Source organism: Pan paniscus, chromosome 4 (assembly GCF_029289425.2).
Source record: "Pan paniscus chromosome 4, NHGRI_mPanPan1-v2.0_pri, whole genome shotgun sequence".
Classification (NCBI taxonomy): domain Eukaryota; kingdom Metazoa; phylum Chordata; class Mammalia; order Primates; family Hominidae; genus Pan; species Pan paniscus.
Window position 1 is genome coordinate 42,443,657 of NC_073253.2, and position 24,956 is coordinate 42,468,612.

The 24,956-nt window shown below is 37.2% G+C and overlaps 1 protein-coding gene across 5 annotated transcripts in view; it reads right to left on the reverse strand.

Annotated features, from left to right (window-relative positions):
* TNPO1 (transportin 1) overlaps positions 1–24,956 on the reverse strand; it is a 106,575-nt gene that overhangs the window by 38,233 nt on the left and 43,386 nt on the right. For all 5 annotated transcript variants that reach the window (XR_004671518.3, XM_003810483.5, XM_003810484.6 and 2 more), the window contains exons 3-8: positions 24,764–24,839; positions 20,158–20,307; positions 14,159–14,265; positions 10,374–10,507; positions 3,392–3,473; positions 381–503 (exon numbers count right to left, since the gene is read on the reverse strand). Coding sequence is in view for 4 of the 5 variants with exons in the window: in XM_003810483.5 (XP_003810531.1) it covers positions 381–503; positions 3,392–3,473; positions 10,374–10,507; positions 14,159–14,265; positions 20,158–20,307; positions 24,764–24,839 (672 nt within the window). In the remaining variant the exon portion in view is untranslated. The remainder of the gene's footprint in view (positions 1–380; positions 504–3,391; positions 3,474–10,373; positions 10,508–14,158; positions 14,266–20,157; positions 20,308–24,763; positions 24,840–24,956) is intronic.

The following is a 24,956-nucleotide window of genomic DNA, read 5'->3' on the forward strand; positions in this document are numbered from 1 at the left end:
ACTTTTCAAAGAAAAAACAGGCCTACTTTATGCAGTCATGTGTAAAGTTTTAGAACAGGAGTTGCTGCATACCATGAATGCTAGCCTTTTAACAGATCTTAGACTGCAACCTTTAAAAAAGATCCTCCCTTCTCTCTACCATATGGAACTTTGGAAGTGAAAAGGAGGCTCTAGAGAACATACTACTTAAAACACTTCCAAAGTTATACAGTATGTATAACTATACCCAGAAATACAAAACTCCCCACAAAGATAACTTATAATTTTAAGACAATTATAACTATTTTATAGTCCCCTTCCCATCCGGTATGTTGTATTTTCTACCTAGTATTTCTCTTAGGGGAAAGATGATGAAAGAGCCTTTAAATTGCCAGCGTTACCTCAACTATATTATGCATGTGAGGAAGCAGGCGATCCATTCGAACTTCGAGCAACATCACAAGCGCTCGGCACACATTTTTCCGTACCTCTGGTTCTTCATCACCAGCTAATGCAAAGAGATTCTGTTGCACAAGAAATAATTTTTTCTAGTTTTAGAAAGGCTTACACACAAGTAATAAGTAATCTGCAAGTTGGTGACATTTAAAGAAACCCTACAAAGGTACCAAAAACTGACTGAATTGGCCTACAATATTAGATTACAAGAATTAAATGTGGAATAACTGACAAAGATTATGATTTTGATAAAAGATGAAGAGCTATTCTTTTCTGATAGAGTACAATCAGCTATACTTTGAGGAAATTTTTAGTTTTTAAGAAACCATGTCATTAGGACATAGGAGCATTTGTTTGCTCACCCAGAAGCAGAGACAAAAGACTATTCCCTACCAACCCTGATTTTTAAGGTGAGAGGTGGTAATAGATTCAAGATTTATAAAAAGGTGATACAGATTCAATAATCGACAAATATTAGTATATACTGATTTTCTAACTTAACCCTAAACTGATGTTGTTCCATAAAATTAGTAATAAATATTATGCTGTTCCCTACGTCTGCAAGTAAAAAGCAATGTCTGAATGGACAACAGACTATTTTATCTTCAAAACTCTAAGACGTTATTATTCAATTTTACAAATAAGGAAATAAATTAATAGAAGTTAAGTAACTTGATAACCAGCAGAAGATCTGAATCTGGCTTTCATGGAATCAGAGTTCACACACTCATTTCCCTACACCAACAAGCTTCCACTAGAAGAAAAAGACATCTCTCAGAGTGGGGATGTGAGAGGAAAACACAATGAAGCCTTCCTCATGTCACACATAAAGTCTTACTTTATTTACACATACATGTATTAAAAGCAGTAAAACAAGCATTTAAAAAGTTAAGTAACATCCAATGTGTCCCACTGTCTTTTTCCAGGAAATCACAGAAATCCTCTACAAAATGAACCTAAAATCTCATTACAAGAAAGAGGAGAAATTCAACGATCAAATGGGACACTGTGTGAAGTACTATTGCAGCATTTTTAAAATGTTGATTTCCCCAAGTCCTGCTTCCACATTTGACACTCTCAAAACGACGTAGTTCCTGTTTTAATTGTATTTTACATACAAAAGAGCACTGTTTTCCCAGCAGGCATTGCCATTAACAGTACATCCTCCATTAAACTTTATTAAAAGATTTCATTAATTTACTCTAGAGAACAGCAACTGGGTTGGGGGTGGGGATACCCAATGCCATCATCTTGCATTTGTCACTTTTGTTACTACTGTTAATGAATACCCAGCTTTGCCAAGGTTATATATTATAGCCATGTACTGGTAACCAATAAACTTTTCATCAATATGTTAGACTTAGCAGACATGATACCATGAAAACAATGGCAAGTGAAGAAAATCAGTTTACTTATTCACTTGGCAAATTGCTATTGAGGGCCTACTATATGTTAGAGGCACTTCCTCCAGAGGTTTACTGTTTTTGTAGGGTGGAGAATTGGCTAAATCCTGTAGGACTATCAAGTAGTAAACAAGTATTAACATATTTAATAGTAAAGCAAAATATTTTAAAATGTTAGAAAATGTTTCTGCCTCACTTGCTGAGTACAGTCCTATGAAATTTTTATTTTCAGAGATAATTCAATTTCATTTATTTTAGATTATATTTCCTTATAAGGTGCTGGTATGTCTATCATTGTCCCCTTTATTAAACTGTGAAAGAGTAATACTAAAACACCAGGATAATTGCAACAGAAATACTACTATTAACACTTTAATAGCTAACATGAAGTGCTTGCTTACTCTGTGGCAGCCATTGTTCCAATTTACTTATATCAACTAGGTTTATAACAATCCAACAAGGTAGGTCAATTATTGACTCATTTTACAGATGATATAAAGAAAACATCAGTTAAATAAAGCATCTAAGGTTAAAAGCTACTAAACTGAGAAGCTGGATTTGAACACCAATAGTCTACTCCAGACCTCTAGTATTATCCACTACATTATACTACCTCTAGACTAGACTGAAAGAAAACACCTTGCAGGCATAAAATTTAAGTATCCCTAGTATCAAACACAGTATCTGTTCCATAGTAGGTAGTAGTCAGTAAAACTATTTAAGACACATTTTGGTTTTAACTTGTAAATGGCTAAAGGATCTTTATGGCTACTACTCTTAGTTTATTGGTAAAAGATGCTCAGAAAGAAGCTGGTCAATTTAAGTGACGAGAAAAAAAGTAACGTAACCCCCCCTACTCTTCCTTATAATTTCCCAACAGTAGTATCAGCAGTCTGACTTCTAAGGGACTTTTAAAATTCCACTTCATGAAAATAAAAGTGAAGGTGCTTAAGGAACTTTAACAATCCTTTTAATTGTTATCAAGTAGCAGAGATTTTGAGAAGAAATTGTGGTGCTTATGGTTCCTGGCCAGAAAATTATGCTCTTTTCTTTCCACTTTTATCACAAAGTTCAAAATGCCTAAAGAGTCTATTTTTCCTGATGCCTCTAATTTTACAATGGAAACCAATGGAAAATACTGTCCTTGTAGTCTGTGCCTTCAGATTCTACCAAATCAACTTAATCTAACCTCACCAATTTTTCACATTTCAAAAACTGCATGAGCTGAGGGACTTGGTTTCCATATGCAATTTGAACAGTATATTGAAGGAAAAATTTTTAAAGTAGTCAAGATACTAAACATACCCCGCCACCAAAATCAGTGTTTGTAGAATGATACAAGTAGAAAAATTAGTAAAAGTGCCTTCTCAGCTAACAAAAGTTAGTCTATCCCATATCCAGTTTTAATACTATCAGAAATAATTTAATTAAATATTGAGTTTAGAATTATAAATGATTCTTGTTTTAAAGCAAAACTACATGCAGTTAGCATCACCTAACCTTCTCAAAAAAAAAAGCTGGGGGGTTGGGAGGGAGACAAGAACAAGTCTTACCTCAATAAAAGAATCAATGTGCAACATTAGAGCTTGAGTCCTACTGATGATAAACTGATTGACACATGCAACAGCGTGAGACCTAGAAACAAAGTTTAAAATTTAACATATGCTCATTGTAACTTTGTTCTATCTATAGAAAATTGGTAAAAACATTCCTCCATAAAAATATTATGGTATGTCTATCACTATACCCACTAAAAAGAATACGTCAAACTTCTGTATCAACAAGGAAAGAATTTGAATGATATACTAAGTGCAAAACACAAGCTGCAGAGCAATATGTATTTCTAAGCAACTAAAAAATGTTAGAAAGGACATGTGCAAATTTTTAATAGTGCATACCCATAAAGAGTGGAGGTTGGGGAGGGGCACATTTTTTTTTTTTAGATACCTACAGATTTAAAAATGATAGGTAAACATTCCTTTTGAAACTAAAAATGGAGAATAGTCCATGTGTTCTGGCATATGCAATTCAATTGCTCAGCAGTTCTTATTGACACCAACTTTAAAAATTTACTCTTAATCTAATCATTTCTCACTGCTTTCACTTCTCTCATCCAAGCCATGATCTCTGATCTCTTACCAGGGTTAATGAAATAGGCTGTACTTGGTTTCCTGACTTCCATTGTGCCAAACCCCACTACAGCCTGTTTGACACACACAGACCACACTATACTCTCATTCAGATTGCTGCAATAAAACTTAATCTACTTTTTCTACAAAAGGTCAAACAGTAAATATTTTAAGCTTTATGGGCCACATGAAGACCTTTGTTGTCATTTTTTTCCCTCTTAATTACAACCTCTTAAATTTAAAAATCATCCTTACCTTGCAGGTCATGGGCTAAATTTGGCTCCATGGGACATAGTTTGCTGACTACTTGCCTAGACATTCCTTTATACTGTGGCTCCTCCCTTACCCCCTAACTTCAATTCCCATTATGCTGCTACAACCCAAAGTTTCTTTCTTTTGTCACTCTCAAAGGCTGATTCCTAATTCCAGAGACTTCTCACTTGCTGTTCTGTCTTAAACATTCTTCACCATCTTTCATAGACTCACTTCCTTACTTTGTTCAGTCTTTGCACAAACGTTTCCTTTACAGAGAGCCATTTACATAAAGTATCTCTGAATCACTGTCTATCCCTGATCTCATTATTTTTCCATTGTACTCATGACTGTATGAAATCATATTACTTATTCATTATCTGTCCTGTCTCCTCTTCTGAAATATAACCCCATGAAAACCTTTCTTTGTCTTAACCACTGTGCCAAAAACAGTTGATTTTTGGTTCTGCAGTTACAGCAAAGCACATAAACATTTACCAAGATAACATTAAGTGAAAAAAGCATACTATGGGGAGCTCAACCCCTTAAATGTTCAACACAGGGTAAGCTACCTATGCTTTAAAGTGTGTTTTTCTCATTCTATAAAACTACTACTGGCTGGGCGCAGTGACTCACGCCTGTAATCCTAGCACTTTGGGAGGCCGAGGCGGGCGGATCACTTGAGGTCAGGAGTTCTAGACCAGCCTGGCCAACATGGTGAAACCCTGCCTCTACTAAAAATACAAAAATTAGCCGGGCTTGGTGGTGCATGCCTGTAATCCCAGCTATTCGGGAGGCTGAGGCAGGAGGCAGGAGAATCGCTTGAACCCGGGCAGCAGAGGTTGCAGTGAGCCGAGATCGCGCCACTGTACTCTAGCCTGGGTGATGGAGTGAGACTCAGTCTCAAAAAAAACCAACTCTGTCTCAAAAACAACAGCAACCTACAATTCATTCATTTCTTGGGGGGATTAAACTACATGAGCTAATATATATGTTAAGTACTTGGCATAGTAAACAAATGGAAAAAAAATACAATAAAGTCTTTTAAAGGGCCTTTAAATCAAGAATAAAAATCTTTTAACTTGCATTTTTTTTGTGTGCATGTAAGGCAAAATTTAAAGGCAGAAATCTCTCCTATCCCCAACCTCCAGAGGCACCTACTACTAGCCTCCCCAAACCATTTTTAGAAACTTGGGAACAGTTAGGACATAACATTTTAAATTAAAAGAAACAGTGTGACGTGCTTTCTTTGGAAGTTTAATATAGTTTCTATACATCAGCAATGAAGGAAAAAACTAGAAAGTGTAACTTAAATGCTACCATTTACAATAGTATCATAAGACCAAGTGCCTGGGAATACATTTAATATGTAATATGTTCAAGGCCTCTAAAAAGAAAAGTATAAAACTTCATTAAAAACAAGCAATTGGCTGGGCACGGTGGCTCACGCCTGTAATCCCAGCACTCTGGGAGGCTACGGTGGGCAGATCACCTGAGGTCAGGAGTTGGAGACCAGGCTGGCCAACATGGTGAAACCCCATCTCCACCAAAAATAAAAAATTAGCTGGGAGTGATGGCATGCGCCTGTAATCCCAGCTATACTTGGGAGGCTGAGGCAGGAGAATCGCTTGAACCTGGGAGGTGGAGGTTGCAGTGAGCAGGGATAATGCCATTGCACTCTAGTGTGGGAGACAAGAGTGAAACTCCGTCTCAAAAAAAAAAAAAAAAAAAGCAATTAGTATTGTGAAAATGACTGTTTCTTCTAAATTGATCCACAGATTTAATGTTATTCCAATGTAAATTCCAACAAGGCTTTTCATAAAACTTGACAACTGTAGAATTTATAAGGAAGAGAAAAGGCATTCCTACTGTCCTACTGTAAGCTCTAAATATCATTTCCCAATAAAAGGAATCAGATCTAGGCCAGAAATACAGATGATAAACTTGGAATGCTATGGATATCTGTGTATATAAAAATAAAACTTCCTTGTATTGATTTCTGGTGATCAAAGGCAATAACAAAGGCAGAATAATTACTCATGTCACATATTCATAATCAATATCAATTTGTTAATTAGATCTGTCTGATACTATATAAATGGCATTTGTTTGTGAAGAATGAATTTTTCTCCAATATGATCTCTTCCTTATAGATTATAAGAAAATATTCCCCCAGAAGCATCTGAGTTATTTAGTAAGCTCAGAGTAATTCTGTTAAATCATGTATATTTTCAATTCTAATTTCTCATCCTGAAAGTCTGCATATTCCAGGTCAAATTCTGATTTTTAGCCTTTCTTCAACTCATATTTTTATAAGGTAAAACTGTTTTTATTTATTTATTTTTTTGAGATGGAGTCTCACTCTGTCACCCAGGAGGGAGTGCAGTGGTGCAATGTCAGCTCACCACAACCTCCGCCTCCTGGGTTCAAGTGATTCTCCTGCCTCAGCCTCCCAAGTAACTGGGATTACAGGTGCATGCCACCATGCAAGGCTAACTTTTGTATTTTTAATGGAGGTAGGATTTTGCCATGTTGGCCGGGCTGGTCTCAAACTCCTGACCTCAGGTGATCCACTCGCCTCAGCCTCCCAAAGTGCTGGGATTACAGGTGTGAGCCACTACGCCCTGCCATTTATTATTTTAAAAGTTCTGCCAAATTTATATGTTGTAAAACTGTAGGCCTTATTTTCATTCCATTCTGGGACATAATATAAATTTACCTTATAAATAGGAGTAACGTTACCCAAAATTTTTTTCAAGTTGAGATAAGCCAGAACACAATAAAAATACGGAAAAATTATCTTAATATAGTTTCAGCTGTTTGTACAACTCTTTCCTTGCTGTGTAGAAATTCATTGCAGTATGTTATAAACTTTTTTCATTTTGAGATGGAGTTTTGCTCTTGTTGCCCATGCTGGAGTTGCAATGGCACGATCTCGGCTCACTGCAACCTCCGCCTCCCGGGTTCAAGTGATTCTCATGCCTCAGCCTCCCAAGTAGCTAGGATTACAAGCGCCCGCCACCACGTCCAGCTAATTTTTTGTATCTTTAGTAGAGACAGGGTTTCACCATGTTGGCCAGGCTAGTCTTGAACCCCTGACTTCAGGTGATCCACCGCGCCCAGCCTAAACTTTAAGTAACTGCAACTTGTTAAAAAAAGAAAAAAGCCTCAAACACTCCAATTTTTGCTCTAACATATATCAGAATTCAATTTGAAGCTTTAGTCATGAAACAGCAATAGAATAAAATAGAGGGCCCATTAATACACCTATGCACGCATATAACTAAGCATATAACAGAGGTAACATTTTAAACTGATGGGGAGAAGGGACTATAAAATAAATGTGACAGCAAGAAAAAGTTACATAAATGGAAAAGACAGAATGTTTATCTACCTCATAACACACCCACAAATGCCTGATATATTGTTTGTTTGTTTGTTTGTTTTTTGAGACAGAGTCTTGCTCTGTCATCCAGGCTGGAGTGCAGTGGCACAATCTCAGCTCACTGCAAGCTCCGTCTCCCGGGTTCATGCCATTCTCCTGCCTCAGCCTCCCGAGTTGCTGGGACTACAGGTGCCTGCCACCATGCCCGGCTAATTTTTTGTATTTTTAGTAGAGGTGGGGTTTCACCATGTTAGCAAGGATGGTCTCGATCTCCTGACCTCGTGATCCGCCTGCCTCGGCCTCCCAAAGTGCTGGGATTACAGGCGTGAGCCACCGCGCCCGGCCATATTAAGCTCTTAAATGTCAAAAAGCCCTTAACATTTTAAACTCTTAGTAAAGACAAAAAAGGATTAAGATATTCTCTACACACATAACTGATAAAGGATGAGAATTCCTGTAAATCAATGGAGTACAAATAACCTAGTAGAAAAAAGGAAGAGACAAGAACAAGATAAAGGCAATAAACATACAAGATCTTCAACATCATTAATGATAGCAAAGTATTATCAAGACCATAATGAAACACCAAATATCTATTTGATTGGCAACACTTAAAAAATATGCTAATTGTCATGCAATGGAATATTACAGAGGAGTCAAAATGAGCTATAGTGATTCAGTACAGACGAATGCAACATAACATTAAAGTTGCCTATGTCTACATTCAGTACTGTGCAGTTCTTACAATGCTAAAAACTAAGATATATCTCACTCTTTGCATATGCATGCAATAAAATTATCAAGAAATGTAAGGGAAGTATGAAATTGTGATTTAGATGTAGACTGTTGTCAAGGTCTTCATTTTGTTTCAGGTGGTGGATCTGATTGCTTATGTTATTAAAAATAATATATAACTAAAGGCTAAATACGAGTAGGCCATGATGAGAATGTCATCAACTAAGAATAATTCAATTCTGAGTACCTAAAGTCTGATAAAATGGTTCTTATTTTTAAATTGTTTAGTCACTGCCTATAGAACTAGGCAATATATTTTCCTATACTCTAATTTTATATTCTTGAAGTCAACAGTTACGTTGAGAGAGAAGAACGCTTAAGAGTACATAGTAATGTCAGTTAAACTACATTAATAAGGTATTAAATAATGTAGAATATCATCATATTAAAGATGGATGATACATTTAGTATATATTTACAGCAGACAGTTATTTACCCAAATATACATTAAAGAGAAAAATGCTAAAAGTATGCACAACAGAATCTCAAATGGGTATTAATCAACATTCATGGAACAGAATTTTTTTTTTTTCAGGCAGGGTCTTATTCCATCACCAGGCTAGAGCACAGTGGCTCACTGCAGCCTTGAATTCCTGGGTTCAACTGATTCTCCTGCTTGAGCCTCCAGAGTAGCTAGGACTATAGGCACACACACCACTACACTCAGCTAATTTTTTAAACTTATTTTTTGTAGAGAAAGGGTCTTGCTATGTTGCGTAGGCTGGTCTCTAACTCCTGGCCTCAAGCAATCCTCCTGCCTCAGCCTCCCAAAGCGCTGTGATTTTAGGTGAAATATTTCTGAATTGCTCTACTTTACCTAACATTTTAATCAAATGACCATCTACAAAATAAAAATCGTGAAAAAATATTAATATTTAATATCCAGCAATGGTGTATCGATTACCAGAAATATGATTTTTGAATTTTTTCTGTTTTTCTTTTTTGAGACAAGGTCTCATTCTGTCGCCCAGGCTGGAGTGCAGTGGTACAATCTCAGTCCACTGCAACCTCCTTCTTCTGGGCTTAAGCAATCCTCCCACCGTGACCCTCCAAGTAGCTGGGACCACAGGTGTGTGACACCATGCCCAGCTAATTTTTATATTTTTTGTACAGATGCGGTCTCATCACGTTGCCCAGGCTGGTCTTGAACACCTGAGCTCAAGCGATCCACCCACCTGGGCCTCCCAAAGTGTTAGGATTACAGGTATGAGCCACCAGGCCCAGCTGTTTTTTTATTACTGAGAATCAGTCACAAAAAGTGAAGTATGTATATTGCCACATTTTCATTATCTTAGTTAAAATGTTAAAAGGGGGAAACTTCCTGGAAACGTGAACTCCTATCCAGTTAACTATGCCAGAAATAACAACATTATAATAATGTTGTAATAATGGAAAACCAAATACCTGCATGTTCTCACTTATAAGTGGGAGCTAAACATATGGTACACCTCGACATAAAGATGGGAACAACAGACACTGGGGAATATAAGAAGAGGGAGGGAGAGGGCCAAACTAGCTAATGGGTACTATGGTTACCACCTAGGTGATGGATTCATTTGTACTCTAAACCCCCAGCATCCACGCAATACGCCTTTGTAACAAACCTGCACATGTATCCCGATTCTAAAATCAAAGCTAAAAAAAAAACCAAAAAAACAAACAAAAAAAACCCACAACTAATCCTGGCCTTAAATAAAGGAAGTTAGAAGATGCCTGTTAACTATCATGAATATAATTAACCACTGTAAAACGCACAAAACTTTTATCATGTTTAACAAAAATTTCCTCACAAAGAGTCAACATTTCACAGGTTTTGTTACTGAAGTAGTCAATTTCAATTACATAAGTTCACCTCTCTGGAACATCCAATATCTTTTGATCTTTTGCTAATGTCAAAAATATTAGGTAATGAAAACTAAGATAATGGTCAGGTTTATATCACAGTTAATCAATTAGTACTGGCAATGTAAGTACCTTATTTTTGGACTACTATGCTTGAAGAACTGTAAAAATTTGGGAATCATGATGTTGAGAGGACGATCTAAAACATCACTGTCTAAAATCTCAGCAGAATCTTCACAAATCTTCTGAAGGGCACCAAATGCTCCCTGTAAGAGACACATTTAAATTATCAGAATTTGTTAAAAATGAAGCCATTTGAAAACAAACTGAAGAATGCTGATTAATTTGTATGGACTAATGTTCTCAGCCCACATAAAATGCCTTCTAAAATCCATGAATTTAATCATTCAATTTTTTTTTTTTTTGAGACGGAGTCTTGGTGTGTCGCCCAGGCTGGAGTGCAGTGGCACCATCTCGGGTCACTGCAACTTCTGCCTCCCGGGTTCAAGTGACTCTCCTGCCTCAGCCTCCCGAGTAGCTGGGATTACAGGTGCCTGCCATTGTGCCCGGCTAAGTTTTGTAATTTTAGTAGAGATGGGGTTTCAGTGTGTTGGCCAGGCTGGTCTCAAACTCCTGACCTCAGCTGGTCCGCCTGCCTCAGCCTCCCAAAGTGCTGGGATTACAGGCGTGGGCCACCACGCCCGCTCTAATATTCAATTTTAAAACAAATTATTATATCATCGAGTATGTAAAAATCTCAGTTAAAATACAACGGTATATTTTAGTTTTAGCATTAAATGACTTAGAAGTGGAGGATATTTTGGTTGGCAGGAATTAAATACCAGTTTGTTTAAATTAAATATAAAACTCTACATTTACATAGAAGAGTAGTTAACCACTGTAATACTTTTCTTTTTGAAGCACAGAGAGGTCATTAATACCATTAAAAAGTTACTTAGGCCAGGTGTGGTGGCTCAAGCCTGTAATCCCAGCACTTTGGGAGGCCGACGCGGGTGGATTACCTGAGGTCAGGAGTTCAAGACCAGCCTAGCCAACATGGTGAAACCCTGTCTCTACTAAAAACAAAAAAATTAGCTGGGCGTGGTGGTGCATGCCTGTAATCCCAGCTACTCTGGAGGCTGAGGCATGAGAATCACTTGAACCTGGGAGGCAGAGGGTGCAGTGGGCCGAGATGGCACCACTGCACTCCAGCCTGGGTGACAGAGCAAAACTCTGTCTCAAAAAAAGGAAAAAAAAGTTACTTATAGAAAAAAAAAAGTTACTTACATATAAAAGTATTCACTGGGTAACTGGTGACAAAATCTGTTGCAAGGGCAGGCAATGCAAATTGGCAACCATTTTCCTATAATCATTTTAATACTAAAGGGGATAATCCAGAGCCTTTGTACATAACATGTAACCTACTAGTTACCCACCCACCTACTTTACTGTTTATATTATATAATTCCATCAGCGGCAACTTGATGCTTATTCTCCATAGTACAGTTTTAAAGTGTCCAACAGAAGGTAAAATCCTTTAAGGAAACTACCCAACATCCTTTTAGATTTTATAATATCTTAAAAATATTAAATCTGAAAATATTTTTAAGTCTAAAATTTAATCAATATATTAAATTTCAGTCTTCAATTTAATATGCATTAAATATCAGGAATTTTAATTAACATGCTAAAATAGTCATATTCAATTATTAAGGTTTTTTTTTTTAAAAAAAGCTTTACTTCTGAAAGCCTATTACATCAAATTAAATGTGAACTTGTTACCCATGTGGCAATTAAAAATTTCAAATAAGAACAAACATTTAGCTATCACTCCATACCAACATCTGGAAAACCACTATCTTTAGTTCAGATGGATGGGAATATTGTTTATTTACAGTATGACTTCTATGTAGTACACTAGCTCAACAATTTCACAATTACTGCAGCTTAAATTTTTTATTCTTGGAAAGCACTTGCTTAAAATTTTGATCTTCTTTTATGTTATTACCATCACACCAAAGCACTATTTAAATGCAATCAACTGTCACATGATGACTTATTTAGCTTTTCTGTAATCTGTAATCTTATCAGTGTATTTCCAAAGCCTTTTTTTTTTTTTTTTTTGAGATGGCTGGAGTGCAGTGGTGCAATCTCAGTCCACTGCAATCTTCGCCTCCTGGGTTCAAGCAATTCTCCTGCCTCAGCCTCCAGAGTAGCTGAGATTACAGGCATTCGACACCATGCCTGGTTAATTTTTGTATTTCAGTAGAGATGGGGTTTCACCATGTTGGCCAGGCTGGTCTCTCAAACTCCTGACCTCAAATGATCCACCTGCCTCAGTCTCCCAAAGTGCTGGGATTACAGGTGTGAGCCACCACAGCCTCCTGAGTAGCTGGGACCACAGGCACACATCACCACACCTGGCCAATTTCTTCTAATAGGGTTTTACCACATTGCCCAGGCTGGTCTTGAACTCATGCAATCCACCCACCTAGGCCTTGGGATTACAGGTGTGAGCCACCATGGCCAATCGTTTCTTTTTTCCCTTTTAGGTTAGGTTATTCCTGTGGGGTTTTTTTGTTGTTTACAGGTTATTCCTGTGCCTGCCCTGCCTTCAACCTCTGCTCTTTGAGAGGTAGAGGAGTCGATGCTTTACAGAGTCAAAACACCAAATATGGTTTCCACAAAAAATAGATTTCTACCCAAATTGGAAGCCTGCTAATTAAAGAGATACTTACAGTATCCACTAACCATGAGAAATCATCCTCTCTCCCCAAACGAAAAGGATGCTAGTGATCTAATCAGTGGCAAAAAAACCCAAAAAAACCAAACACACACACACACACACAAAAACCCACAGGTCAGAGTTAATGTATGATTACAACGAAGACAATGGTCCGGTGCAGTGGCTCACACCTGTAATCCTAACACTTTGGGAGGTTGAGACAGGTGGGTCATTTGAGTCCAGGAGTTCAAGACCAGCCTGTCCAACATGGTGAAACTCTGTCTCTACTAAAAATACAAAAAAATTAGGCGGGCGTGGTGGCTCATGCCTGTAATCGCAGCTACTTGGGAGGCTGAGGTGGGAGAATCACTTGATTCTGGGAGGCAGAGGCTGCAGTGAGCCGAGATTGCACCACTGCACTTCAGCCTGGGCAACAGAGCGAGACCCTGTTTGAAACAAACAAACAAACAAAAAAAACGAAGACAAGTTTAGTGAAGTGCAGTGGCTCATGCCTGTAATCCCAGCACTTTGGCTGGAGGATTTCTTGAGCTCAGGAGTTCAGGGTCAGCCTGAACAACAGCGCGACCCCATCTCTACCAAAAAAAAAAAAGAAAAAATTAGTCTAGCATGGTAGTACATGCCTGTAGTCCCCACTACTTTGGGAAGCTGACGTAGGAGGATTGTTTGAGCCCAGGAGGTTGAGGTGAGCTATGATGGTGTCACTGCACTCCAGCCTGGGAAACAGAGTGAGACCTTGTCTCAAAAAAAAAAACAAAAACAAAAAACACAAGTTCAGCATCCCTTAGATATCTCATATAAGAGGCATAAAAACAATTTAGAGAAGCTAAAAAAGTACTCATGGTCCAGGAATTTGGTAAATTTCATTCTATCTTTAACTGATTAAGCTTGACAAAAACTGTATATTACATACATATACATCCAAGAATAATTTTAGAACAGAAAAGCAAGATACGTCCTTGTGTGAAATACAGTAAAAGAGGTTTATAATGTAACAGTTTTTATAGAAAAATAAATGATTTACAAATGTAATATAACACAAAGGTAACTTTAGGTTTCTAAGTTTTGAGAAGCTGTATGTTTCAGAGGAACTATTTTTCCCAAAAGCTGCTAATACACAACATGACAAGAAAAACAGAAAACACCCAATTATGTATGAAACAAATATCCTTACCTCACAGGTATTATAATCTTCAGAATCCAACAGGCTACAGAGTTTTGGTAAGAGGTCAGGCCAATTCTGCAATTCTCCCTTGGAGGCTATAGTTGTGATCAAAATACCTTGAACAAAAACACACTTCTTTAGGAAATCCAACAGCATTATGTCAGGCATTGCCATGTGAGCAACTGTGTGCACAAACACATTTTATGTAAATAATAACATTTGGCCAGGCATGGTGGCTCATGCTGTAATCCCAGCATTCTGGGAGGCCGAGGCGGGCAGATCTCTTGAGCCCAGGAATTCCAGACCAGCCTGGGCAACATGATGAAACCCTCTCACTACTAAAAATACAAGAAAATCAGCTGGGCGTGATGGTATGCGCCTGTGATCCCAGCTATTCAGGAGGCTGAAGTGAGAGGATCACCTGAGTCAAGGAGGTCGAGGCTGCAGTGAGCCATGACTATGAGACCACACTCATGCCTGGGCAGAGTGAGACCCTGTCTCAAAAAATTAGTAACACTCACCACCAACACCCATATCACCATTCCGTACCTTGTGGGAAAAAAAACCTCACATAAACCAGATCTGTTTCTAATAGTGTTTTTCAACATTTCACCCTCTAAGGTTTTTTGAGTTAAATTTACCAAGTATAAGAATGCAACTTCTTTTTCTGCCATAATACCAAGAATAGCTCCACCAATTAAAATTAATTCTAATGGCTGGGCACGGTGGCTCACACCTGTAATCCCAGCACTTTGGGAGGCCGAGGTGGGTGGATCACATGAGATTGGGAGTTCAAGACAGCCTGACCAACATGGAGAAACCCCATCTCTACTAAAAATACATAACTAGCCGGGCATGTGGTACATGCCTGTAATCTCAGCTACTCAGGAGGCTGAGGCAGGAGAATCGCTCGAACCCGGGAGGCGGAGGTTGCAGTGAGCCGAGATCACGCCACTGCACTCCAGTCTGGGCAACAAGAACGAAATTCTGTCTCAAAAAAAAAAAAATAAATAAATTCTAATTTATCCATACAAAAGAGTAGAAAGAAAATATGCCAAGATGTTAGCAGCACTTAACACTGGGTGACAAACTTATGAGTCTGTTAGGTTCAAATAAAAGACACATTAAGAAGCTAAAAATAGCTCCCTGACTTAATCTGGAACCAGAGCCAAGGACCATGGTAGGAAAAACTTAAGCAGATGAGTATCACTTGAGAATAATCCTGTATGTTTCACTGCTTACAACACTCTCCCTCATGTAGGCAGGCTACATACTCCTACAACAGTTTCCACTTACTGGATCAAGAATGAGTCGCCAGAAAGGCAATCTTCGAGGCTGGGTGGCCCATGCTCACTGATCATGTTGTTCTGACTGAATGGATTATCTCAACTGTGTTATGCAGTAGAGTTGTGATAGTCAATGAATTATGCAAATACACACAAACGTAAGGAAAGTTTTGTGTTAACACAAACACAAGGACAACAGAAAGGTTTCAATATTTTTTTCTGCCTTAGTAAACATATTAGTGATATAATATGCTTAGTGATTATGGATCTTTTAGTGCCAGAAGAGTATAAACTCTGACAATAGGCAAATTATATGCATTCTAAGCTGCAAAATATGAGTGTACAAAAATGAAAAAAGAAAACTCTTCATAGGGTTATTTTGAAAATTCAATTGGATATATAGAAAATGCCTGGCATCTAGTAAACACTCAATGGCTATCACTGAACAGCAAATATCACCATGTGTATAAATTTTCTACCTTTAGTTCTGAAAAGGTTGCTCTCAATGATAAAGAACTAAAAAAGAATCTAGAAAGTAAAGCTCCCGACAAATTTATTCTCCACACACAAAAAAATTAAATTGTATAGTAAGAATTAATGTACTGATAGCATTTTCAAGATATAGCCCTTACAATAAAATAGCCTTCCATTAAGATCCAAAAGCAGCAAGATCTGATCGTTCCTGCAAATTAGTCTTTCCTAAAGTTAAAATATAAAAGAAATAAGGGAATGAGAAAGATCTGGATCTGTCTAAAATAAACCAAGCATAACTTAATATTTCTCAGTATTTATAACAAATACGGGAATGAAATCAGTGTGCTTGGCAACACCTATTAAAATCTTAAAAATGTTTAAACACACTTTGACCCAATAATGCCAAATACACAAATTAATCCTATAGAAATTTTCCTGTAATTGTACAAACATACACAAGAGAATATTCATTGAAATAATAAAATTACAAACAAACTGTATACTCTCTAAACAAGAGAAACATCTTTACTTCATCTGATGAATCACCCCACAGTCATTCAGATGTGGTCCCTTCCAAATAGACTTCCTTGATAAGATTCCCAACATGTATTGTTAAGGTTAATAAAAATTTTAAAAGCCAAAGCTGCTAGTCTATTTTTATAATCAGTAATCTTTTAATTAAAATATTTAAGTATTGTATATATTATTAATAGATGCTAAGAAATACAAAAATAACACATGGTCCTTTCCCTCAAGGAGCTCAGTCAGGCACTCCCTGACCCCAACACGTGGCATGGTCTGGAGACATTTTTGGTTGCTACAGCAGGGTATGTGGCTGCTGCTGGTATCCAGTGGGTAGAGGTCAGGTGTGCTGATTAACATCCTGTAGTGCACAGACAAAATAGCCCAACAACAAAGAATTATCCAGTCCAAAATGTCAAGTGCTGAGGTTGGAAAACTCTGGTCTAGAGGAACAGAGTCCTACATCAACTGATAATGTAGAGTCAGAGTACTTGCACTACTATACATATACCAAGAATTTTCTGTGAAGGTTAGTAAGTGATGAAGAGTCTGTTGCCAATTCTTAGAGATGATTTTCAGAAACTCCAAAAAATTATTTCACTTACAAAATATGTTCCTAGAAGTGTTTTAAATCTTTTTCTCATGTAAACTAAGATTAGGCAATTTGGGTGATTAAAAAAAAAAAAACCTTCCCAGATTAGTTGGAAAGCACCAATGTGTTTAAATAACTCATCAATTTTCCTGAAGCAAAACAAACAAAACAACAACAAAACTATAAAATACTTTAGAGTCTTTTTTTTTTTTTTGAGACGGAGTCTCACTCTGTCATTCAGGCTGGAGTGCAGTGGCGCGATCCTGGCTCACTGCAAGCTCCGCCTCCCGGGTTCATGCCATTCTCCTGCCTCAGCCTCCCGAGTAGCTGGGACTACAGGTACCCACCACCACACCCGGATAATTTTTTGTATTTTTAGTAGAGACGGGGTTTCACCATGTTAGCCAGGATGGTTTCGATCTCCTGACCTCGTGATCCGCCCGCCTTGGCCTCCCAAAGTGCTGGGATTACAGGCATGAGCCACCGCACCTGGCCAATACTTTAGTCTTAATGCTGTGCCCCCAAAATAATTTCTCCCCTCTTTGGGAAGAATCTGTCAATCATACTTTCCACCACCTTCACTAATACATATCAAAAAGTGGGGTGGAGGTGGGTGTGAAGGCAGGAGGGACAAAAACGAACTCATTTTTAGCTAACTTATTTCAAGCTCATAGCTGTTTTATCTAGTTAATATTACAGACTTTTTAAAATAGAAAATTTCACATACATATATAAAAATAGAAAAATATAATGAACTAAATGTATCCATTAACTAGCTTCAGCAGTCATTAATACATGGTCAATCTTGTTTCATCCATACTTCTACCCACAACCACCTTCACATTCCTAATTGCTTTTTTATCAAATCCTAGACTTCATGTCATTTGAAAATACACTGCAGTTATGCTTGAAGCTCCTTCATCTGTAGTAAAGCAACTAAATAAAAGCTGTTTCTATACTGAAAACTGCAGTGGTCCCTCACAATTAGAATACTTAAGTATCTATTTAACATAAACAAACTAAAATGAAAGACCTTTCATATTCTACTAATACACAGCAAGAAATAAAAATGCCTACATAAGTCAATTTCACCAATCTCTGTTTTAAAATAAGTCAGATAATACCTAAGTGCTTAAATAATTCCAAAGATAAAGTCAGCTCCTAAACATGTTCAAAAACCTTATGGAAGGTGAAAGTACTCATTAGGAGATAAAACCAATTCTTCTCTCCCTAGTACTATTACTTCTAACCTTTCAAATTTAAAGACACAAAGTATTGTAGTTTGAACCAAATGGCACTTAAAGATAGGTTTATAATGAAATACAGTTTAGGAAGAAACAATCTCATAACTCGTTTCTATATCCTCTCCTTTCCTTTCAGCTGAGTTGCCAACACTCAGAGGAAACCCACCTTCCTTCTAAATTCCATTCCACTTATGTATGGAGATTTCTCTCCTGGATCCGAAATGGAAAAGGCTGGCACACGCTCACCATTCTTTTTAACAGTGTCAAGAGTAGGTAAAGCCTTAAGGTACGTAAGAGTACATTAGAGTAATCTAGGGAGTTCTTTTTCTCAAACCACAAATGTCCTCTACCCATCAAATGTAAAATCAGTGTCAATGATGGCACTGTTTAATACAAGAATATCTGCAGGGAGGTCATAGAGCCAATGCTTTGTAAGTAAGAGATAAATATTTTTCAAACCCACAAGACAAAAACAGGAACTCTTTTTTTTTTTTTTGAGACAGATTTTCGCTCGTCACCCAGGCTGCAGTGCAATGGCGTGATCTCAGCTTACTGCAACCTGCACCTCCCGGGTTCAAGCAGTTTTCCTGCCTCAGGCTCCCAAGTAGCTGGGATTACAAGCACACGCCACCACACCCGGCTAATTTTTTTGTATTTTTAGTAGAGACAGGGTTTCACCATGTCAGGCTGGTCTCGAACTCCTGACCTCAGGTGATCCATCCGCCTCAGCCTCCCAAAGTGCTGGGATTACAGGTGTGAGCCACCGTGCCCAGTCAGGAACTCTTAATGAAAGCATCTGACTCATTTAACGGACTTTCATTTAACCAGCCTGGGTAGATTAACAGAAGCTTTCCAGGTCCTTGTAAAAGTTAGCTGCTTAAGCCCATGGTATATTAAAGGCTGCCCATTAGTAGGCTCCTCTTCAGTATGGCTATTTATTACTGCTTCCATTGGTTGGCAAATTGTGTTAACCAATAGCCAGTTGTGTGTGTTTCCAAATAGATTTATACGAGTTACTATAATTAAGCATGTTAATTCAGTATTACATAAGCTAACAGAAAGTTGTACTGCCCCTGAAAATAAGCTGAACGCTCTGAAAAGACTAAAAAGTTGCTGCTGAATTACTGACAAGGCTTATATTTAAAAACAAGGGAGAAAATAGTAAAAATCTAGAATCCTATATACACTTAGGTTTTTCATAAGCAATTAAAAAGTATTTCTTCACATGTAAAAGTGAAACAAGAAATTATGCATCATGCTAGGCAGAAAATAGGAACTCCAAGCCAGGCGCCATGACTCAGGCCTGTAATCTCAGCACTTTGGGAGGCTGAGGCAGGCGGATCACCTGAGGTCAGGAGTTATAGACCAGCCTGGCCAACATGGTAAAACCCTGTCTCTACTAAAAAGTACAAAAATTAGCCAGGCATGGGGGCGGGTGCCTGTAATCACAGCTACTTGGGAGGCTGAGGCAGGAGAATCGCTTGAATCCAGGAGGCAGAGGTTGCAGTGAGTCAAGATTGTGCCACTGTACTCCAGCCTGGGCAACAGAGACTGCTCCAAAAAAAACCAAAAAAACAAACAGAACTCTAATCTGCATGCTCAAGAAAAAGTAGTGTCCGCAAATTAATATCACTTGTTGATGCCCCATTTTAACCAACTCTGATTAGGCTAAGTTTGATCAGGCTCTCCTCTTATCCAGGGTCACTAGTTTCACTGGATGAGAGCGCTTTTACCATGATTACACCATTTCAAAAGCATTTAAAGGCAATGAAAGTTTCCCCATCACAATTTAACATGAAACAGATAAAAATTCCTAAGGAAATAATCTGTCATCTCTAAAAATGACCCAGTTACAAACAAAGTAAGCAAAACTGTTGTAATATAACTTACCAACAGTGGCTCTAATCAGAGGAGAGGAGTCACCAATATTATTTAAACATTCACTTTTAATAAAGTCTGTTACACCATTTGGGAAGTTCTGAAAGTGTGCTTTCACATTATTCTTCAAGATAAGACCACTCAATGATCTTGTGGGTTCATCTGTAATAAAATAGTAATAGTAATGAGTTTTGAAGTAGTCTTAATTTCAAAATGTGCCGATAAGTTTTAAAAACATTTATATTCAAAAGTTGATTGACATTCAAACTTGCTATAACCAGTTAACATAATCATAACTGATTAACAAAAGATTAGCTCTATCATTTATAGCTCAGGGTTTTTCAACCTTGACATACTGACAATTATTTGTTGGAGGGTGCTGTCCTGTGCATTTTAAGATGTTAAGTAGCATCATCAGCCACAGATGCCAGCAGCACCCCTCCAAGTTGTGTTAACCAAAAATGTTTCCAGATAATGTCAAATGTTTTCTGGGGGTTAAAATTGCCAATGGTTGAGAACCACTGATTTAAGAGTTAATTTCGTTTATATATATGGCCACTGTGCTCAAGCTTTATTGTTTCCTGATATACACATCATTATAGGGCTGGAAGTATTAGTCTTAAACATATCCTATTAAAATTTTGTTGCTGGTTTTTTTTTTAAGGCTGGGCGTGGTGGTTCATGCCTGTAATCCCAGCACTTTGGAAGGCCAGGAGTTCGAGACCAGACCGGCCAACATGGTGAAACCCCGTATCTACTAAAAACCCCCAAATTAGCCAGGCATGGTGGTGTGTGCCTTTAATCTCAGCTGCTTGGGAGGCGGAGGCAGGAGAATCACTTGAACTCAGAAGGCAGAGGCTGCAGGCAGAGAAGCCAAGATCATGCCACTACACTCCAGCCCAGGCGACAGAGTGAGACTGTCTCAAAAACAAAAAAAAAATTTTTTGAAATCATTTTCCTCCAGTGTCAAAAAAAATAATATTGAAAAATTAAGCGCACAAAGAATATATAAGACCTTCATGTAACAAATATAATTGCTGTTAATTTATATCATGTTTTTCATTTGCCTCTGAACTTAAAAGCAAAAAAATACCTCCAAAAACATTTAAAAAGAGTTTTCTTAAAATAAGTTTAATCCATAGATAGTATTTACAAATTTTCAAAAAGCTACTTAATACTAGTAGAACATAACTGACGGCTTTACCAGTTGGCATCAACACCAACAATATTAGCAATAGTTAACATCTTCGAAATGCTTATGACTTATTAAACATTGCTAAGTGCTTTCCAAGTGGCACTGCACTTAATCCTTACAACTTCATGAGGCAGGTATTATTCACCCCATTGCACAAGTGAAGAAACTAAGGACTTTGAATCATTCTTCAGTATTACCCCCCCTCAAAGGGCTATAAGATGAAGAGCTGGCATGTTGAACAGAATGTTATTGTAACACCATTGTTTTACCCATCTTATTAAAAAATAATATATCCCAAGCTTGTTCTAGTTAGTATGATGTTCCCAAACTCTGAATGGCACTGAAATCTTCAAGAGTGAAGCACATGTAGAGGCAAAAAGAGCAGTTTCTCTGCACACAAACTTCATTCAGGTCATCACAGCACTATAAAACCTTGTATGTCATCATTTAAAAACTACTTTCCATTTTCAATTACAACCCATTGCGAGACTCCGTCTCAAACCACAACAAAACAAACAAACAAAAATACCTTTAAATTCTCTTAAAAGTTAAAAACTGCCATGAAATAAATGAAGCCAGATATTTAACTTCTTTAAGCAATAAACTTGCCTTAAATTACCTGTTAATAATTCAGCCATATAATTATTTTAAATGGCATGACTTTGTTTACGAGAAATATAGTATATTGTTTTTACCATAAAGGTTACAAGATGAAGAATTTTAATAAACCACAACATGAGGTGAAACAATTCAATATTAAAAGTATATACTCTCTTAAAATCCATTTAAAAAATTCAACGACTAACGATTTCCTTTGTTTTACAAAAATTAAGACTACTTCAGTGTACCCTCAATTTGTTCATTTGTAAAGTGAGATAATTAGAGCAGCTGATCTGAGGTCTCTTATAGATCAAAAATTTTACTCTACAATTCAGTGATAAGATTACTACATAAGCATTTTCATTTAAGATGTTACTTGTATTGCTGCTTTAATATGAACAGCCATGATGCAAAGATTTTTTTAAAATGGAAAACTACATGCAGCAAACTTGTGTCCCAATCTTCCCAGGGAAAAAAAATAAATGCATAAACACAAGAAGAAATATCAAGTGTTACACCAACGTAAAACTACTGCATCCTCAGAGAAACTGCATAATGAACATAAGAAACACATTTTAGGGTCAAGAAAATCTGAATAAAATCCTTTCCAACATTTTATGGTTTTGTAATTAATGTCTTTGTGGAAGCAATGACTTCCAAACTCTCTTGACACTACTTAACAAGTTGTGTGTTTGTGTTTTTTTAAGTACTTCTGAAGCACTTAAGTACACTGGAGTGCAGTGGCACGATCACAGCTCACTGTAGCCTTGACCTCCTGAGCTCAGGTGATCCTCCCACCTCAGCCTCCTGAGTAGCGGGACCACAGGTGTGTGCCACTATGCCAGCTAATTTTTACAGAGATGGAGTTTCACCATTCACTATGTTGCTGATCTTGAACTCCTTGCCTGAAGCAATCTTCCTGCTTTGGCCTCTCAAAGTGCTGGGATTACAGGCGTGAGCCACCTTGCCTGGCCTGAGGTATCCTTATATCCCAAGAAAGAGCCACCTTGCCTGGCCTGAAGGAAGTATCCTTATATCCCAAGAAAGCTGTACTCAAGAGTATAATATTGTAACAATCCTAATATTTGGAATGTAGGATAAGAACATGAGAGTGGACAGCTTAGTGAAAATAAATTTAAAAATTTCAAATAAAACAATTAGATTTAAAAAATCCATTTATAAATATCTTAGTATAAGAAACAAACAGGTTGATCACAAACTGTCAGAAAAATTTCTATATTAAGAAGCAATGTATCGCAAATATCAAACTAGGAATATTAATTGTTGAAATAATTCTTAGTTTCTTAAAACCTAGACTTAAGAGTTCTAAATTTTCTATTGTGTCCTTCATTCACAAATTAAAATCCCCCAAATTAACTACAAAATCAACTGAAAATAATTCAAAAGAAATCACCGTGCAAGAATTATGAAAATCTGAATACAAATCAGTGAGTTTTTACTACACATTAACACCATTAACCTGTCAGAATTTGGAGCTGATACTTTACAGATGGTCTGGTTGTCTAAAACTTGTTATTTCCCAATTCCAAGTGCAGTGATTTTATTAATTGCACCATGGCTTCTAAAACACTAATCACTGAATAGGGTACAGTGCTTTCATTTAGAGGCCAATCAGTTGCGCAATAAATATTTAATTGACTTCTATGTGTCCACAATGTTTCAGGAAGGGAATACCCAAATAATGCTATGAGAAACAACTCTCACTATAACGTAAGCTCCTTGAGGGCAGTGATTTTTGTCTGTTTTGTTCACTTTTCTCTCCTGAGCCTGTAAATTGCATGGCAGAGATGGCGCTCCATAAATATTTATGAAATAATGTCTAGTGGGATGCATTACATATTATTAGAAATAATCAAATGACCATGTTATTTAAAAATCAGACTACTCAGGCTTTAAACTGTCATCGAAATCATTTAAATTTAAAATTAAGAGTCATGAAAAAGTTTCATGTAGACTTTTAGAAGTTTTTTAAAAAGTTACAAAAGTCTACTTATGAATAGAAAGATCCCACTTTTTGCTAAATAATTTTAAAATAGTATGTGACCATATAAGAGCAGAGAAGGATATAATTGAAGAGATCAACAATAATCATCTCTGGAAGATGGGATAAATAATTTTTCATTTTGATTATATGACCTTTCAATTTTTTTCTACAAAAAACACACATATTCAGTTATTAAAACCTACATTCAATCTTTGTATTACAACCTTTGTTATACCCATCTATATGCATGAAAGCAAAACATTAAAGTAGACTTTGCAACAAGTTTTTCATCTGCAAAGAATTAAGTAACTTATTATACAAACACCCTATTAAAAATGAATGCTGGCTGGGCACGGTGGCTCACACCTGCAATCCGAGCACTTTGGGAGACTGCGGCAGGCGAATCCCTAGAGGCCAGGAGTTCAAGGTTAGCCTGGCCAACAAGGCAAAACTCTGTCTCTACTAAAAATACAAAAAAATTAGCTGGATGTGATGGCGCATGCCTGTAATCCCGGCTACTAGGGAGGTTTGGCATGAGCATTGCTTGAACCCGGGAGGCAGATATTGTAGTGAGCCAAGATCGCACCACTGCACTCCAGCCTGGGTGATAGAGTGAGACTCTGTCTGTACATACATTAAAAAAAAGGAATTCTTATTAAACATGTAAATACTGAGTGGTATTAACTAAGACTGTTCATCCCACATCTATAAAGCACAAGGTTACTACAAAATGAAATCCTTTGAAATGAATAATTCTCAGTACATTTAAATAGGTCTTAAAGAAACTTTAAATAGTTATCAATACAAATCCTACTTACCTTCAGATTTTAATTTTGTAAGAACAAAAATCAAGTAGTTGTTAAAGTCTGGATACTGATTAAGTTGTTCCAGTTTCTAGAACAAACAGTAGTTAAGGAAACTTCTCTGTGTAATCTCAGGAAGAAATTAAGCATTTTAAATCTAAAAATCAAGGATCTCTTTGGTGGTATTTTCAGTCCTGCGTTTTTTTTT